Raw genomic sequence first — 19,328 nt, 5'->3', positions numbered from 1 at the left:
TGTCATGCTGCATTAGTTAAACAACAAGGGAAGGGAGAAGAAAAGGAAGCTGACATCTCTTTAGGGAACAGAAAAAGCTATTTCTCTGTGCAGCTGGAATTGAGGAGAAGTCATAGCTCCATGGCTTCTTGGAGGAAGAGGAGGAAAGGAATCCAGAAGACAGATGAGGCTAGCGTTCTCAACAATGTGAAAGCTATTTCACATGTTTAGAGAAGATAATATCATCACAGTATTTCCTCTGGTGTTGGAGCCTAGTTGATTAACTTGTATTAATCATTTTCAGTTAATCAGTTTAGTTTCTGAAGACAACTGGAATCCATAGCACAGCAGGGCCATGAAATGCCAACTTCAGTGAGTCCCTTGTGGGTGGAAGGGGCCTATAACTAGTGAACCATTTATAATGACCTAGTTCCATTTGTTTCTTTTTACAGGTAGTCCTCAACTTAGGATCACAATTGAGGCCAGAATTTATGTTGCTAAGTAAGAAATTTATTAAGTGAGTTCTGTCTCATTTTATGATTTTTCTCGCCACATTTCTTAAGTGAGTCAATATGATTGTTAAGTAAGTAACATGGTTGTTAAGTGAATCTGGCTTCCCCATTAACTTTGCTTGTCAGAAGGACACAAAAAGTCATATGATCCAGGGACACTGCAATCCTCAAAAATATGGAACAGGTGTCAAGGATCTGAATGTAAATCATGTGACCATTGGATACAATGGTCATAAGTGTGAAATATTGTCCTAAGTAATTTTTTTCAGTGCTCTAAACGAACTGGTCACTAAATGAACTGTTGTAAGTGGAGAACTACCTATATATTAAGTGATTCTGTTGCTGACATACTGTCCCCGCACCTTATAACTCAAATGAAATCTTTTCATCTAAATTTCCCTTCCAGCCATTGTTCTCCATGGACAATTGTTTTGTGAAATGATTCACAGTTTTGCTACTTTCCTCTACTAAGTGATAGGAAACATAGTTGAACAATGTTATCTTTTCACTGGTCCAGAATCCATTAACTAGGAGTCTTGGTAAACATGACTCTAGTAGTCAAACTATCACTGAGGCAAGCACCTACAGATTGCAGTGCAAAAAAGAGTTTAACCAGGACTGATATTTTATAGTACATATAAAATGGGTACATATAATGGGAGATATGTAAATAACATTTTCAACATGGTATGTTTTGGGGAACATTTGACCTACTTAATTGATATAGTTTTTGACTAGGTAACCCTCAGCTGCAAATATTATCTAATAAACATCTCTGTTAGCCAATATTCAAAACATTATGAGCTTCACATACATTACGTTTAGGTGCGGGATAGATGTTCCCGTGAATGTACAACTGTAAGGTTTTGAGTCAAACTGCGAAATCCACAATTGGATTTTTATTTGGGCTGTCCCATATTCAAAAGGTGCAAATGTAACCATCACTTCTGCTTTCCCACTGGATGGAATTATTCCTGTAATGAACAAAGAAAATGTTATGTTGGAGTTAATGTACTTATTCTAAAAATCTGCTGTTCTTTTTCTGTCTAAATACATATATTCTATGCACATGTTGTGCACATGTTGTTCCAAATGCTGCAAGAGAGAAAAAGTTTTGATCAGCTGATTGGAAAACGAAATACTGCTAGGCAAAGCAACCTTCAACTACTTGGATTGCTTTCTAAAGAACTAGCATGTCTCCTCTCTGAACCTTTGTACATATCATACATTGACTGTCTTTGTGGCCCAATGTACCAAAAGATGATTCTGGAATAAAAGTAGCTTGGAACTAAATTATTTTTGAATTCAAAAGCCTCTTGTTTCCCTGGAAAAAATTGGATCAAGTTTCCTAAATAATCAATTTATAGCTAGTATAATACATTTAATTTAATTAGTTAGTTTTGCATTTCTGAACTGCCCGTCTCCTTCAGATCATTCTGCTATTTTGAATTAGTGGGCAGGATCAATTAGATGCACTGGCCTGAAAAGCACAATAAAAGCTCCTGCCTGTGTGAGTTGGTGGGTTTTGAAAATTTTGAGTACATTGCTTCCCCTTGAATTTCAGTTAGGCTTTCTAAGAGGTTCATGACCTAATTTTCCTAATTCATCCTTTTCCAAATCCTTCCCATGATTTTTCTTATTGTTCATTCCAATGTCTGGACACAATGATGCAGAGGATTTAAAATCAACATACAGTGTTTTGATTACGAAAGGTCAATTTTGGTTAGCTTTACAAAAAGAGGCTCTATGAAACACTCCTATTCTACTGAGAATAGCATCCAAGGCAGCCTAAGTTTTGGGAAGACTGTCTATATTTCGAAGGCCTATGCTTGAGCAAATGTCCCCATTATCAAGGCAGAATAGGAAGGAAGTATATACATGGTAAGTTGATTTGCTTTGGGTGTATAAATTAGAACCTATGGATAGGTTCACATAACATGCTCAGTGAAAATCAAACAGAATTTGGAAGGACTTAAGGTGACACATGAAATCATCCTGAGAAATATACACCTAAGGTTCATTCATTCATTCATTCATTCATTCATTCATATTACTATGTAAAATTCCAAACATTCATGAAACACGGCTTCCCTTTCAGAACTTACCTGACATGGGTTGTACTGTAAATGCTTTGTGGGATTGAAGATACTCAATCTGAAACTCAAAATCTATGGGGCAGCTACACTGCAGTGGGATCACATAGGGCTTACTGAAAAGGAAAACAGGACCAAATAGCAAATAATTATATTCAAATTTGTAATATTACCATTCTAGCAGCAGCATGACAAAAATGGTGTGGATATGATGGCATAAAATCCAGAACTTGTAAACAGGAAAGCAATTATTAAAATAATGCCTACCACATGTTAAATTAAAGCTTGTTCCAATTTAAATGATAAGCACCCAAATTTTTTTAAAATTATTTCATATAGATATTGGAGAATATGCTACATGAATATGCAGCCCTAATCAAGCAACTATATTAGATAAGTTATGATTTCATATTTCATGAAAGTTGGCAGTTTGTATTAATAATTGAAAACACATATGCATTTACCTCTGTATGTATGTAATTTATTTTAATGATTTGAGCTTTTGCATTATGAATTCATATAAAAGAAAAAGCAGCTTCCTTAGTAGACTTCACTTGATTTTAATTTAAATATTCTTCCTTTTTAAAAATTAACAATTAAAGTTTCACTGCTGTAATTTATTTATTTATATTTCATATTTCTATTCCATCCATTCCCCTGAAACCCTGTTGAATTCAGTGAGGCTTACTTCTTAAATAGGTCTGCAATATTGCACTACTTGTTATGATTTAAAAAACATGCAATCTCACAGACTTTGTTCTGTTTTTAAAATACAGCAAAGTCTATGAAACTGCACATTTTAAATTCAGTAAATTTAATTCTGTAAAGTACTCTGAAAAAATCACTAATGGCTGCAGCTGGAAAACTACAATTTTTCACTTCCATTAATGGGGTTCTTCAAGTGGAATGACATGAATAATAAAAATGAACCCCAGTCACAGAAATAACTTGCTGGAAAGTTTTTTTCTATAGCAAGGGACATTTCGAAACTAGATTTACCAAAAAGGATAGAATAGAGGAAGACTAAATCTATAACTTGACTCTTACTTGTAATATATACTTCATACGTACTGTACCATATTTATAAAGCTTTGTTTAATAATTGATATGATTATGTGCATGAGTTCATCTCTTGTTTAGGACAGAAGCTTAAATCAATAAAGAAGCTTTACTCCAAACCTCAGTATGGAATACAAGGGTGAAGTAATGAATGCAATTCTGCCATGACCCTCTAGGCGGGCATCAGGCAATGGAGATTCAGGGAATGGACTTCCTCCATAAAATCCAATGCTATTATAACTAACATGTAGCTTCAATTTGTAACTTCAATTTGTATCTTTTTGAGTATCTAGTAATTTCCCCCCCAAGTTAAACTTTTCTGTGCAGACTGCAATTCCAGCTATTATTCAGAAGAAAAACTCTGAATATTCTCAATTTAAATATATTTCATTCCATGAACTCCAATATAAATAAACTGTCTCAGTTGAATCCTGTCTAGCCAATTACAATGGAATATAGTTTGCATACAGTACTTCCTAAAAGCAATTCTTTCTGTCTTTCTTGTTTGTGTGACTAGTAACAAGAGTATATTTCTTTGATGGGTGTTTAAGAAGTTCAACCTGGAAAGCATTTCTATCCTTTGCAAATAAAGGAGGCCATGGATGTATAGAAAGAATGTGGCAAGGATCAAAGCAGGAGGAAAGAAAAGGGGAAAAAGGCAGCATTTGTAATGAAAAAAATAAAATAAAATGTAAGATTTAAAAGTAGAAAACAAAAAAAAAATAAGCCAAGAAAGAATAATCCCCTAATCCTACTCAGATGCACTCAGAAATAATTCTCTGTTTATTTAACAAGCATATTAGATGGAGAATTTGAACATTCTTGAGAAATAATGCAAGAGTATCCTGAAAGCTAGAGATAGGCAGGGCTGCCATAAATTTCAGACCTTGCACCAACAAGAGATATGTGAAATTTACAGCAGAGAGAACACACAAACCTCTTTATATAACTTTTTCCAATTACATATAGATCTGCTTCTACAAACAGAAAAGAAGTTCAATGCTTGAATATACAATTGAAGTTGGCATCATAAGCTGCAGGTAAACTTCAACAGGCAGGGATGGTATATTTGAGTATAAAACTTACTACTACCAAGTTATACTACTCATAAAGGAGAACATTTGTAGTTCAGAACTGAAATGAGGGGTCATTGGTGTTCTCTGAGCTTGGTTGTTTTCTTGCAAATGTTTCATTACCCAAACTAGGTAAAATCATCATTATGATGTTACCTAGTTTGGGTACTGAAACATCTGCAAGAAAGCAACTAAACTCAGAGAGCAGTAATTCTACTCAGTGTATACTATGAACACACTATTATTTCATAGCAGTTATCCATAGGCATATTCTTCCTCTGTATATAATCATTTATCCCCACCAATATAAAGGTGTTTATATGGGAATGCTTTACCCAGAGAAAAAGATGAAACAAATCCTGTTGTTTTTTTTCAAAACAGTAAGATCAGGGGAAAATTAAAAACAGAGAAATACCTCCCCACCAATCACATTTTAACAGATTTAAGGCTCCAGAAAACAAAAGTATGATCTAGATATTTAGTCTCCCACTTTTTTTCTCTCTTTACAAATGTTCTCAGAGTCATCAGTGAACACAACCAGGGTGTAATAGCTATCAATAGTTTTACAAAGTAATTCCAGAATTACATTTCACAGTGCCTCGTCACCAAATGAAAAATATATAAATATGGTTACAATAAAAAACTTCAATTGCATTTCCCGATTGAATTAATGCTGTAGATGAGGCATTCTGTTCTTTCACTGCCGACCGGCCAAAGTCTAATTATGCTCATTCTTTTTATCATGCATGAAGAAGAGATGAAAGAAAAGTTATTGCTTTAATAGCCACTTGCCATTGTCCCAAAGGAACATCCGACAAATTAATGTAGGATGGAAAGTCTACATTATTCATCACAGGATAGGCATGGAGAGGGATCAGCAAAGTTTCATCTCCCTGAGAAGAAAAGAGAAGGATACAGACAGTCTCAGGAGAATTGTGATCTAGGGGAAACTAGTTCCGCTCTCTTACACAGTTAAGGCTACACTTCTCATATGACTTAAATAATTATGGGGATATTTTAATTCCCAGCCAATATAAAACATGTAGTATATGAAAGCCTAATTTTAAGACCTGAGAGGACTAAAGCTATTACCATTCCTGTTCTGAAGTTTTGACACCCAAAATAAAGATGATCTGAATTTTTCCACTTGCGTGCATGGCACACATGCATGTACACCATGTTATTTCTTATAGGATGAGAAACATTGTAGACTTTCTATGAGTTGAATACAATATTAGATTGTTAACAGAGGGCTTTGATGCTTAATTTTGTTGTTGGTTTAGGTGTTAACTACCTTTTCTTAGATATATGGTAGTAGATAGATGACAGGCTAAATTAGAAGTAAATAGATATGCAGAAATTTATAAATTGTAAGCTTGCTTTGCAAGGGGTAGAAACTATTATTGCTGCAACACATTTATCCGTATTCAAGTAGGGAGGCTATATCTATCTCTAATCAGTTTGTCTGTCTGTCTGTCTGTCTGTCTGTCTATCTGTGTGTGTCTAAACAGAAAAAAGAAACCAAGTAAAACCTAGTTACAATTCGCTATGCATCAATATATTGCATAATTGGTGGGATGCAACCAATATCTTGGTTTGCAAGACAATCTCTAAATCAGAAATCCTAACTTACAGTAAAAGAAATTTGAGCTTTGGTTGAATGTGATAAATTGGCCAAATGTGCCAACTGATCAATGCTGTCAATATAATTACCGATCACATTTGGCACATTTTGGCCAATTTAGCTAACATTCATCACAATTAGTATGAAAGCTGAATGTAGCCACAACTAGAATTAAAGCTGATAATGTAGTTACATCTTACAAAATGTTCATGAATGTTTTAAAATAAGCATCCCAGTTCTTAGGAAAACAATAGAAATGCTGGAACCTGTCACCTACTTTATTTTAAACTAAAGTATATATTCTTTTTGAGCGTCTTATTTCCCCCCCCAAAAAAAAACTGGGGCATTTTTTTTTATGGGCCTTGGAACAAAATAGCTTGAAGAAAAAGAATGAGCCAAAGAAGCTAGTAAAGAAGATGATCATTAAAGAGTCTAAAGAATCTTCAATCTAAGCATAGTAAAAATATTCATTGTATGTGCTGATATCATGACACAGTCAGCAATATATTGATTGACATTTAGAGGGAAAGGGGAGTTCCTACCTAGATCTATTGTTTTTTCTTACCTGAGAATGGATTCGGATGCAGTCGTGATAGTATCGCCATTCATCAGGGGCAAAAATCAACCATTACTGTAAAGGACAAGCCAGGGACAAGCCGCTGCTATAAAAACAGAGCAGAACAATTTCCTATGAAAGGCTTCAAACTATTTGTTTTACAATTTTGGTGAAGTTCAAAAGGAAGAGATGAATAAATGTGGACACTCTCAAGGTACTGAACCGACACTTACAATTTTGTATATTTGATCTGGAAATAGTCTTGTCTCCGGCGGAATAATATGAATGTTTATAACTCTCCGGAAATATTTATCAGTTTTCTATAGGATAAAGCAATAATTCAAAGAAAGAAAAAAAAGATGTTCCTGTCAGTATTTTGGCACAATTACAGACAGAAAGTGATGTAGATAAAATGGTTAACATATAAGCTAATGCCGGAGGACATGAATGGAACAGAATACAGTTGTTAATTGGCACTAGTCAATTCAGCTGGGTAATGCCCCTTCTGTAGGAGCTTCATTGGTTGACTATGGCTTCGGAAGCCAATTCAAGTCCTGAGTATAGCACCTTATACAGCTTTGGACCTCATTATCTTTGGGACTTTCCTCCCTGTAAAATCACATGCCCCAAGGACAACAATAGCTTTTATGAACAGTAATTCAATTATTGCTTTTAAAATTACATTTTATATATGTCATTATCTTTATACATTGTACGCGGCTTTGAGTCATAAGGACTATACTTATTTATAAAATTAAGCAAATTTATATGGCACCCAACTCACACATACGAGACCAAGGATGGATTACAACATTAAAAATCATGACATTAAACCTCTAGCCCACTCACCCCAAATATGTATGTGGGTAATAATAAATACATTAATAAATGCATGAACTCATTAACGGGTATCAGCTCTCAACTCTTTTGTTACTTACCAGCACTGCTGATGATGTTTTTCTAACTCAAATCCTCCATAATGCATGATGGCAGGTTTAGCCTGTATAGCATTATTTCTTACTAGCTTTGTATAAATCTCTGAAATTAAAAAAAAGAAACAAAACAATATTGGTGCAGCCAATAAGAGGGGTCACGATATCGGCTACAGCTAGAAAGAAAAAAATGGAGAACCAAAAAATAAGAGAGTTGAAAGAAAGATATAGAAACTTAGAGAGTGAACTTCAAAAGAAACCACAAAATAGAAGTATAAAAGGAAGTATGGAACTGATTAAACATGAATTGGCTATATTTGAAAAGGCAAAATTGGCAGAGTCTATAAAAAAAGCAAGACAAAATTTCTTTGAGAAGCCTATAGGATAGCTACCGGGCGGTATAGCTATCCTATAGGCTGAGGAAGCAGAAGCAAGAGAACTGGATCAATAAACTACAAGATGAAAAAGGCGAGATCTGCTATCAACTAGAGGGAAAAAAAAGGATTACCCAAGAGTTTATGAACAATTATATAGAGAAAACCGAGACTATACAAAGGAAGGAATACCACAATATCTTGAAAAGTCAGATCTGCCAAAGATTCCAGACGAAATAAAAGATATGCTCAATGAAGAAATTAAAACATCAGAGATAATGAGGCCATACAAAAACAAAAGACTAATAAAGCTGCAGGGCTGGATGGACTGCCAGCGGAAATATATAAAGAATTTCAGGATATGTTTGTTCCAACGCTGTTGGAAGTTTATAATGCCGTGTTGAAAGAGGTGAAGATACCGCTATCATGAACGGAGGCTAACATTGTATTAATACCTAAGGGGGACTCAGATCAGATGTTCATACAAATTACAGACCAATCTCACTGCTAAATGCAGATTACAAGATTTTTGCTCTGATAATAGCAGAACAGTTGAAAAAATTCCTCACATCATTATCCACACAGATCAAAATGGATTCCTCCCCAGCAGACAAATTAAAAACAATAGGAGAATTATGCTGGACATTCTCGAATATTATGAAGTACATAATGAAAAACAGGTTGCACTATTTTTTCTCGATGCCAAAAGGCATTCGACAATGTGAACTGGGAATTCTTGCATCAACAATTGGAACACATGGAATTTGGGGATAAATTTATAAACACAATTAGAGCATATATACAAATCAAAAAGCCAAAGTAATAATTAATGGTGAATTAACACAAAGTATAGCAATCCAGAAAGGTACAAGACAGGTTGTCCCCTATCCCGGCTGCTGTTTATATTAACCTTAGAAGCTTTAGCCAGGAATGTATGTAAAGAGGAACAGATAAAGGGACTAGAAATTAAAAAGGAACAATTCAAGTTACAGGCTTTTGCAGACGATCTAGTGTTGTGTTAGACGATCCTATAAAGTCTAGTATGAACTTATCGAGAAATTGACAGAATATGGGAAAGTAGCAGGTTTAAAGATAATATGACAAAGACTAAAAATATGACATCCAAATTGAAAGAAGAGTTAATGAAGAAATTGGGTATCCAAATTGTTAAAAAGTGAAATATCTAGGTATACACTTACCGTATATACTCGAGTATAAGCCGACCGAATATAGCCGAGGCACCTAATTTTACCCCAAAAAGCTGGAAAAGTTATTGACTCGAGTATAAGCCTAGGGTGGGAAATGCAGCAGCTACGGTAATTTCAAAAATAAAAAATCAGTGTTATTTGAAACTCAAAGTTATGTTATTCAAGGGGACCCGCTTAATTAAAGTGTTCTATAATATCAGTATGACTTATATACTGCAAGTCTGCAATATTAAAATACTTGTATAGGGGATCCCCGGGATCCCCCGAAGAGATCAAATCACAACCAGTATGCCACCTTCTTGGTATATTGTTTTATTTTCACTGAGTTTTTTTAAAATGAGCATTATTTCATCCTTTTTTTCTTTATGTTTGATTGGTATCTGCAATTTGTGTTAATTCTGTTCATACATATAATATAAATGAAAAACCCAGCTCTCTTAAAAAATATTTTAAGTTTCTTTCTGGTGCTCCCTTTTAGAATTGGCCAACTAATATTTCTGTTCACCCAACTAATGTCAGGCAGAGTTAACTGAAAAAGTAATTTTTTCATGAAAGGACATTTCCTAGGATTTTAATTGTCTTACTGTCAGATTTCTCGTATTCCAGCTTGAGTCTCCTTCTGACAAGTTTCCATTGCTTCTTGTCCTGTCCTCAGGTGCTATTGCTGCCGCCGCCTCCTCCTCCTCCAACAGCACCAGAACATTTGCTGCCAGCGCTGCGGCTGAGGTGAAGCCGCCAAGCTCCCGCTGGCGCCCCCGCAGCGTTGGGCGGATATCGGCAGTGCTGTTGGAGGAGGAGGAGGCGTACCAGCCTGCCATCGCCGGCCACCGCTAGCCCGCGCTCTTCCCACCCCCTTCCAAGCCCCACAGTCCAGCGATGGAGCAGAAGCAGCTCGGGGCTTCGCTGCTGCTCCCGCATTGCTGCACGGGGATCCCTTGGAGAGGGGATCCAGCCTGCCATCGCCAGCCACCGCTAGCCCCGCCGCTCTTCCCACCCCCTTCCAAGCCCCACAGTCCAGCGGATGGAGCAGCGAAGCCCCGGAGCTGCTTCTGCTCCGTCCGCTGGACTGTGGGGCTTGGAAGGGGGTGGGAAGAGCGGCAGGGCTAGCGGTGGCTGGCGATGGCAGGCTGGAATCCCCTCTCCAAGGGATCCCATGCAGAAAATGCGGGGAGCAGTAGCGAAGCCCCGGTGCTTCGCTGCTCCATCCGCTGGACTGTGGGGCTTGGAAGGGGGTGGGAAGAGCGGCAGGGCTAGCGGTGGCTGGCGATGGCAGGCTGGAATCCCCTCTCCAAGGGATCCCCGTGCAGAAAATGCGGGAGCAGTAGCGAAGCCCCGGGCTTCGCTGCTCCATCCGCTGGACTGTGGGGCTTGGAAGGGGGTGGGAAGAGCAGCAGGGCTAGCGGTGGCTGGCGATGGCAGGCTGGTTCGCCTCCTCCCTCCAACAGGCAACAGCACTGCCGGATCCAGTTGTAGACTCGAGTATAAGCCGAGGCGGCTTTTTTCAGCCCAAAAAGTGGGCTGAAAAACTCGGCTTATACTCGAGTATATACGGTATTTGCGAGGTGTGCGTCCATCAAAGAAGACAACTATACTAATCTGATCAATAAAACTAAGAAAGACCTAGAAATGTGGAAAAACCTACAATTGTTCCTGATGGGTAGGCTCGCAGTCATAAAAATGAATGTACCACCAAAATTTCTTTTCCTATTTAAGAATATTCCAATTAAATTAGAAAAAGGTTTTTTTTAAGGATTTCAATCAATTGGTTTCAAATTTTATTTGGCAGGGAAGAAAACCAAGAATAAAACTCAAAGCCATGCTAGATACTAGGAGGATTTTGCGTACCAGATTGGGAACTTTATTATATTGCGGCCACCCTAACATGGTTAAAAGAATGGATAATGTTGAGAAATAAAAGATTACTCAAATTGGAAGGTCATGACCTCCAAGCAGGATGGCATGCCTTCCTGTGGTAAGAAAAAGAATCTGCACATAAATATTTTATTAGACACTATATCAGACAGTCCCTGTTATTAATATGGAACAAAATTAAACACGACCACTTACTGAACACCCATTTGGCTATCTACGATGGAAGCATATATACACCCAAATTTAATTAATATGGAAATATTGTTACATATAAAGAGTTATTGAACAGGACAGGGGGAGATAAAACTAGATTAGAATTGGCATCACAAGGGGTACAAGTAGAATGGTGGTCTTATTTACAGATACAATCAAGGTTTTCACAGGACAGGAGAAGGAAGGTATTGCTAAAGATTACACAGTGTTAGATAAACCTTTTGATAGAGACAGAAAACAAGTGATCAAAGTGCTGTATAGATTTTATTGGAATATAAACTCGAGGAAGAACTTGTCAAAGATACTATGGTCGCCTGGGCGAAAAAGTTTGGTTATAATGTGGAATTGGCTAAGTGGGAAAACTTTGGATACTTAATCAGAAACTAACATTGCCTACAGGGTATAAAGATGGTTGGAACAAATGGTGGGAGACCAAATTTTGTTTAAACCAGAAATTTTTCTCCTAAGCATAATACCAGAAGGCTTTAAGAAAAATGTACTCTATCTAATTATACATGTATTAACTGTGGGGCGCATAACTTTGGAAAAAAGAAATACACCATCAGAGCTAGATATAATCAGAAAAGTGTTGGCCTGTGCGGAAGCAGATAGGCTCACTCTTGAACTTAAAAATAAAGGGGAATCAGAATAGTTTGAAGTCTGGAACAGATTTTATGACTGGTATAAGACAAGTGACAAGACTGGAACAAACTGTATATATTGTGATTGGACAGAAGGATAGATAATGCACTAAGTAGGCTAATAGTTAATGGTTGAGACTAATTGTGTATAATGTGAATGTATGATCACTTCAACTCTGCAGTACTGCATTGTTTTAAATGTAAAAATAATAAAAATATATTTCAAAAATAATAATAATTGGTGCAGCCAGACAATAGCTCCAGGAGTTCCCTATGACTAATTTTGCTTTTTTTCTAATATTAGATAGCAATAGCAGTAGACTTATATACCGCTTCATAGGGCTTTCAGCCCTCTCTAAGTGGTTTACAGTGAGTCAGCATATTGCCCCCAACAATCCGGGTCCTCATTTTACCCACCTCGGAAGGATGGAAGGCTGAGTCAACCCTGAGCCGGTGGGATTTGAACCGCTGAACTGCTGATCTAGCAGTAGCCTGCAGTGCTGCATTTAACCACTGCGCCACCTTGGCTCATGGACTGATATAATTAGCTCAAGATCTTCCGTGCACGAAAACAATCCATTTAGCCTACCAAACCACAAACTATCCCATTCCTCAATCTGACAGTCCTTTTTTCCCCCTGGCCGATATTAGGCTTCATCCTAAGGTAGCATTATGTATGGAATTCAACTGCAGATCAATGATGCTGTATTATTTAATTATGTCATATAGGCAGAGAGTGCCTATTTCAGAACCCACTCCCAACTATTGGGATCCAGGAGCCTTCTCTGCTGCAGTGCTTGTGCTTTGGAATATCTTAAGATCTAAGATCTGCTTCCACCCTCTTATCCTTCTGCAAGAACCTGGGGATCAAATGGGGGAGTTCCAAACTGGAGGTGGCTGCTGGACTGATGGCAGAGTCCCTCCCCCGGCTTTATGTTGCCCCCCCCCCCGGGCATCTTTTTGGTTAGCATATTGTTGTACTCTTGTTATGTTGCTTTTTCATTGTTTGTTTTATTGTTCCATTATTTTATTTCTTTACTGTTTATGCTCCTTTCATTTTCTTATTATTGTTAGCATAGCCCCACAGTGAGATAGGCTACCAATAAATTTAACAAATAAGGAATATTCTCTGTTCAGAATAGAGCTGGAAGGAATGTCTAGAATGTCAGAAACAATGCTGTTTCTGTCAGTGCTGTCTATGACTATGTATATTTACCCATGTAGTGTTATTATCTTCTTTACTACCTCCTCTTATTGGTATTGTGATTATGATTATTATTCTGTTGCTTTGTGTGTACTCTGAGAGTTTCTGAACTGGAGAAATATTCCTTGTGTGTCTATTCATACTTGGCTAAATAAAGTATTTAAATTCAGATTATCTTACAGGATGATACATGTCTTGAAAGAATATAAAAGGGGATGTTGGTTCAGTGAAATTCTAGGTTCCCCACTGGCAATGCCCTATGTTTCCCCCTTCCTTGACCACTGGAAAAGGATCTTCCAACCTCAGGAGTGGGTTGCAAGGGAGGAGGAAAGGGGAGTGCATCAGGGGTAAAATCCATCAGGTTCTGACAGGTTCTGGAGAACCGGTAGCGGAAATTTTGAGTAGATTAGAGAACCGGCAAATGCCATCTTTGGCTGGCCCCAGAGCAGAGTGGGAATGGAGATTTTGCAGTATCCTTCCCCTGGAGTGGGGTGGGAATGGAAATTTTATGGTATCCTTCCCCTGGAGTGGGGTGGGAATGAAGATTTTGCAGTATCCTTCTCCTGCCACTCCTACCAAGCCATGACCACCAAACCACATCACTCCCACCAAACCACTCCCACAGAACCAGTAGTAAAAAAAATGAATTTCACCACTGGAGTGCATGCTATTATTATTATTATTATTATTATTATTATTATTATTATTATATTAACAGAGACAGAACTGATTATATTTCGAAATGAATTTAGGTGCAACAAAACTCTGCCTATAAGCCGAGGTGATAAACAATCATGTTCGTCAAGATTATTAAGATAACCAACAATTCTTTTCTGCCTGAGAATAGTCAATTAATCACTCACTTGATTCCAGGAGGTGATTGGGAACATCAGTTTTTTGCTGGGCCTCCTCCACAAAACTGTCCAGACGAAGGGATGGAGGGCTTATGAAAGACTCTTTGGTGCTGTGGAAGTCACTCTGAATATTACTCACAACTTCCATCCTCTTGTTGGAATTTACAGTTTCTAGAATAGCAAAAAGATCATTCCTGTTACCTGATACAAAACAAGTAACATAAAAAAAAACCTCCCTGGAATCCAGGGGTGTCAACCCGATCACATTGCGAACCATATTGTGACATATTGGGATGTTTTTTGCCTTTGCGGAGCCAGGGTGGGTGTGGCCTGCAAGGAGCATATCCGGCCCGCAGGCTGCCAGTTTGACAGGCTTGCTGTAATCCCTTAATTCAGGGTATAATCAGGGCAACTGGACGGAACTGAACGTTTACTGGCAGATGCCCTTCCTGACACCATGTGGAGTTTGCAGCAGATATTTTTCTCTTTATGCCTAGGAGAGAAACATCTGCTGCTACCTGGGATTGAACTCTGAACCTTCCGAGTGGGAGGTGAGCATCCTCACAACTAGGCCACTTCGCCACTACATATAGAAATTCTACATACACCAATACATTTATTTCAACTGCTATTTGGTATACAAATTAGTAAGATTTTCCAATGAAATTAAACAAATGATTGTGGCCCACAGCTTGAAATGATTCAATCCCCACCCCAACCCCCTGGATTTATCTATTTGATAATTATTCTCCTCAGACAATATTTAGAAGTATCTTAACTTTTCCAGTTTTTTTTTTCATTCGCTTAATATTTGGCATAATAGTAGCATTTAAAGTTTAAAATAACTTTAGAATGACTGTTTACAAAATGAAGATAAATATACAACACAGTACCGCCTAGAATAAATTATATGTCCAATTGGAATAAGATGAATTATTTAAATGTAAATCTAGCTTGAGGCCAAGCACAGAAAATTAAACTATAAAATGCCAGTTCCCAAAATATGACTTTTTGACAGCTGTCACTGGCAATTCCCTCACAATGTCAAAGGGAAACAAATACTTTTCAGAAAGATACAATATATTATAATGTGAAGCTGACCATTAAACAGCATCCCAATGCCAAATCTTCTTACATCTAACCAAAGAGGATGAGATTGGAGGAACTGAATATGTACAGCCTGGAGGATAGGACGGACAGCAGGGGACATGACTGAAACCCTTAAATATATTAAGGGTGAGAAAAAGGTTCTAGAAGGCAGTATTTTCACTATTAAGCAAAAATCAAGAACACAGGGACATAACCTCAAACTGACAGTAGAGAAAGTTCAAAAGTACTGTTGCAAAGTATTACTTCAAAGAAGGAGTAGTAGAAGTTTGGAATCAACTTCCATCAGAGGTAGTGGGTCAGTCATCTGTAACAAAGTTTAAACCTGCTTCGGATAAACCCATCATCCGACAAAAACAAATAAATAAAATAATCAGAAAAGCACCTGCCATATAACACCCTAGACTTAACAAATTTCAATTAAAAAAGACAATAAAGTCTACATAATGGATGTGGCAGTACCTGGAGAAAGCAGAATAGAAATATAAAGACCTGCAAATAGAAATACAATGACTGTGGAAAAGAAAGCAACGGTAAATAGGAGCTTTGAGTGAAATCCCAAAACAAATGGAGCACCACTTGAGCACCACTGATAAATTCTCTATCAGTCAATTGCAAAAGGCAGCTTTACTCAGAACAGCTTACATCCTGTGACAATGTCTGTAATGCCATTAAACACCCACATCTGCCTATTCCAGGTTCTTAGAAAGAACTTGAGAGGTAGACAAAATGCCAAAGCACTGAACATCTGGTTTACTGTGCGCCGAATCACAATAAGAAAAAATAAAAGAAAAAGAAAAAAAGAAAACAAAAAGAAATAAAACACTGAAAAGGCACACTTGATGGATCACTGGGTCTTTTTCTGCTGTCAGTTTTCTATGTTCCTATGTCATCCCTCACCAACCGCTAGGTCCATACACTTTACCAACTCAGAATTTGGTTAACAATGCTTTACTAGTAAATTGTAATTGCCTGAGCTTATGCATCATACCAAATCATAAAACCCAATTTGCAAGTGACAATGGCTGAAAACACACATTCATACTTCAAACAAATTACATTAGAGTATGGTTAACATGAGGTGTGAATCAATTTCTCTAGTCTTGTTCTATTATGGCTTTAGGTAGCTGAGTTAGGTACCTAAAAGGCATAAGCAAGAGATCCTGTATTGAGAAGAAAAAAAGTGAGGATGCAGTTTTTAGTTCATTGCTGTGCTGTAGCTTCTATATCTCTCTTCCAAGAAAATATAATACTGACTTACCTCAGCAGGTAGCATCACCTAGCTGAAGGGTTTAAAAGCTCAACAAGAATGGGCAGCAAAATGACATTAAAAAGACACTCCTTCTTTCCATCTAGTGGTTCTCTTCATTAGATATAGTGAGTAGTACGTGAATGCGATGGGGCATAAATGGCTCAGCAGTTAAAGATGCTGAGCTTGTCAGCTGGAGAGCTAACAGTCCGGGTTTGAGAGCTGAACGCCACGCAACGGAGTGAGCCCGTTACTTGCCCCAGCTCCTGCCCATCTAGTAGTTTGAAAGCATGCAAATGTGGGTAGATTAATAGGTACCACTTTGGTGGGAAGGTAACAGTGTTCTATACGTCTTTGGCATATATTCATGTTAGCCACATAATCATGGAAAATTTCTTCAGACGACACTGGCTCCCTTGGCCAAGAAATGGAGAGAGTTGGACATGTGGCAGTTAGTTTCTGGAGCTTTCTTTTTCTATTATGGCACAGCTGAGATGGCCAAACTGCATATAGGTAGTCCTCGAATTACGACCCCGAGTCCAAAATTTGTGTTATTACGCAAGACAGTTAAGTGAGTTTAGCCCCATTTTATGACTTTCTTGCCCCAGTTGTAAAATGAATCACTACATTTGTTAAGTTACTTACGATTAGTAACTGGTTTTTGCATTGACTTTGCTTATCAGAAACTAACAAAGGTGATCTCATGACCCATAGCCTTTATTGTCATTATACATCATGTATACAACGAAATTGGTTGTATACCCAGGGTCACTGCAACCATCATAAATGAGCCTGTTGCCAAGCGCCTCAATTTTGATCATATGACCATGGAGATCCTGCAGTGGTTGTAAGTGTGAAAAATAGTCATAAGTCACTTTTTTCAGTGCCATTGCAACTTGAAATGGTCACCAAATGAATGGTTGTAAGTCGAGGACTACCTGTGTACCTTTCTTAAAAATATATAATTTCACAAATAATATAAAAATATATTATATACCTTTCTTTAAAATTTGTAATTGTATAAATAATATAAAATATGTACTGTAAGTAACGATCTTGGTACCTCGAAAAAAAGCAAGCTAGCTTCTTCACATGCTTATACATAGATTCAGCTGAGTGGAGTGCTGATAATTTAGCAGCAAGCAGAATGCTTGCTAAAAAAAAGAAATCTTCAGTGCAATGCCTAGCACTTCCAATTGAAACTCGCTGCTATATATGTGCGTGCGTGTGCGTGTGCGTGTGCGTACATACATACATACATACATACATACATACATTTGCACACACACCCTTAAGGGAGATAAGGGGGCAGAGGTTGGACTAGGTCCCTTCTAATGCTATGATTTTTTTCGACCTGGGGACTAGTTAAAGCAGAGAGTTCTGGTGAGGTGGACAAAGAACCAGTAGTAAAATGTGTAAGTGGTAACTTTTAGTCTTAAGGCGAAACAGAAAGAAGCCACTACTAGATCAAAGGGGGAAGGCACTGCTCCGAAGGAGAGGAGTTTGAATTTGCAACGGATCTCAGAAACTCCCAATTACCGCCCCCCAACCACGGCCCTTCCCAGTTTTATTTTGTCTTTCGCTTGGAGGGACCGGCGAACCTACCAGCAGCGAAGGTGCGATCTGTAGCTCAAAAACCACTTCGCGCCCGCCCGCCTCAAAAGCTTCGGTTGCTATGCTGGTTGTCAACTGTGACGTTCTAGAGCGCCAAGCGGGCTTTGGGCCGTACCATTCTCTAACCCTGGGAGGGGTGATAAGGAGAAGAGATGTAACATGTTGACCGATGGGTCAGCAAAGCGTACAGCCTCTTTCAGTAGTGGAAAGCCGAATGGTTTTGTACTTGTTCGGGTTGCGCAGCAACTCTTAGAAAAGGGTTGGAGTTGAAGAATAGAGACAGCGCTGTACAGTTAATTGCTAGCAATTAATCAGTAGCAAATTGTGGCAATTCATTATTTAGCCGAGACGGCCAAGGGATTGCAAGACTTTAATTGGAATTTGAAAAGGGAAATGGGGCTGGTAGAATTAATAAAGAGGAGCGCGGTGAACACCCTCATTCCCTTTGCCTTTATTATCTCAGCTACATGTATATATTTCCACTTCAAGGCTGTTTCCCAAAAAACTATATCCAAGAAACATCAAATAAAAAATAAAACTGTGAAGAGTTGAGAAGTAAATGTGCCAGCACAGTCACTGTAAAAATATGTTGATACATTTTTAGCTGCTAAGGCTACATATTTAAAAGGATATATATACTAAACCCATAATTTGCAGTCGATATTGTGTATTGTATAGATATGCCTACATTGCTCAGCTTTATAGTAGCAAATAACTGACAACTGATCTTGAGAGCATTAGGATAGAAGACCTCCAGAAAATCCCAGGACTGTAGTCTAGTTGTACTGAAACATCTAGTAAAGTGTGCAGAAAGCTAGCACCCACCTCTCTCTAGAAGAATGAAATATTCTAGGAAATACTAAAAAGGCAGAATATTATATTTGCTTGGATGAGAAAAGGGGGAACCTGTTTTTAAAGACAAAGCAGCTCCCTGTCCCCAGCAGATATTTGGTGCCCATTGAGCATGACTGGGCCAGCCTATCTATAAGACAATGAGACCTTCAACTCCAGGGTAATGGGATTCAGACATGACCCCAACCCCCCAGGACATAATAGGATTATATATCAGCAGAATTCACCACATGGCACAAACACCTGGAACATTACATCACCCTCCAAGTTTCAATCAAACCTAAGCGCTCAAACAATTTATGACCCTTGCAC

General features: G+C 38.0%; 1 protein-coding gene across 1 annotated transcript in view; it reads right to left on the bottom strand.

Moving 5' to 3' along the window:
- Positions 1-14,342, bottom strand: part of CFAP221 (cilia and flagella associated protein 221) — a 32,759-nt gene extending 18,417 nt beyond the window's left edge. Inside the window, 9 exon segments of the mRNA XM_032208930.1 lie at positions 1,306-1,465; positions 2,597-2,700; positions 5,509-5,609; positions 6,906-6,953; positions 6,955-7,002; positions 7,130-7,194; positions 7,197-7,216; positions 7,835-7,934; positions 14,204-14,342. Coding sequence (XP_032064821.1) covers positions 1,306-1,465; positions 2,597-2,700; positions 5,509-5,609; positions 6,906-6,953; positions 6,955-7,002; positions 7,130-7,194; positions 7,197-7,216; positions 7,835-7,934; positions 14,204-14,342 — 785 coding nt within the window.
- Between the last annotated feature and the right edge of the window lie 4,986 nt (positions 14,343-19,328).

This window comes from Thamnophis elegans, chromosome 1 (assembly GCF_009769535.1).
Source record: "Thamnophis elegans isolate rThaEle1 chromosome 1, rThaEle1.pri, whole genome shotgun sequence".
Taxonomy (NCBI): domain Eukaryota; kingdom Metazoa; phylum Chordata; class Lepidosauria; order Squamata; family Colubridae; genus Thamnophis; species Thamnophis elegans.
Note: the sequence above shows the minus strand (reverse complement) of the source record. Positions and strands in the feature narration are given on the sequence as shown.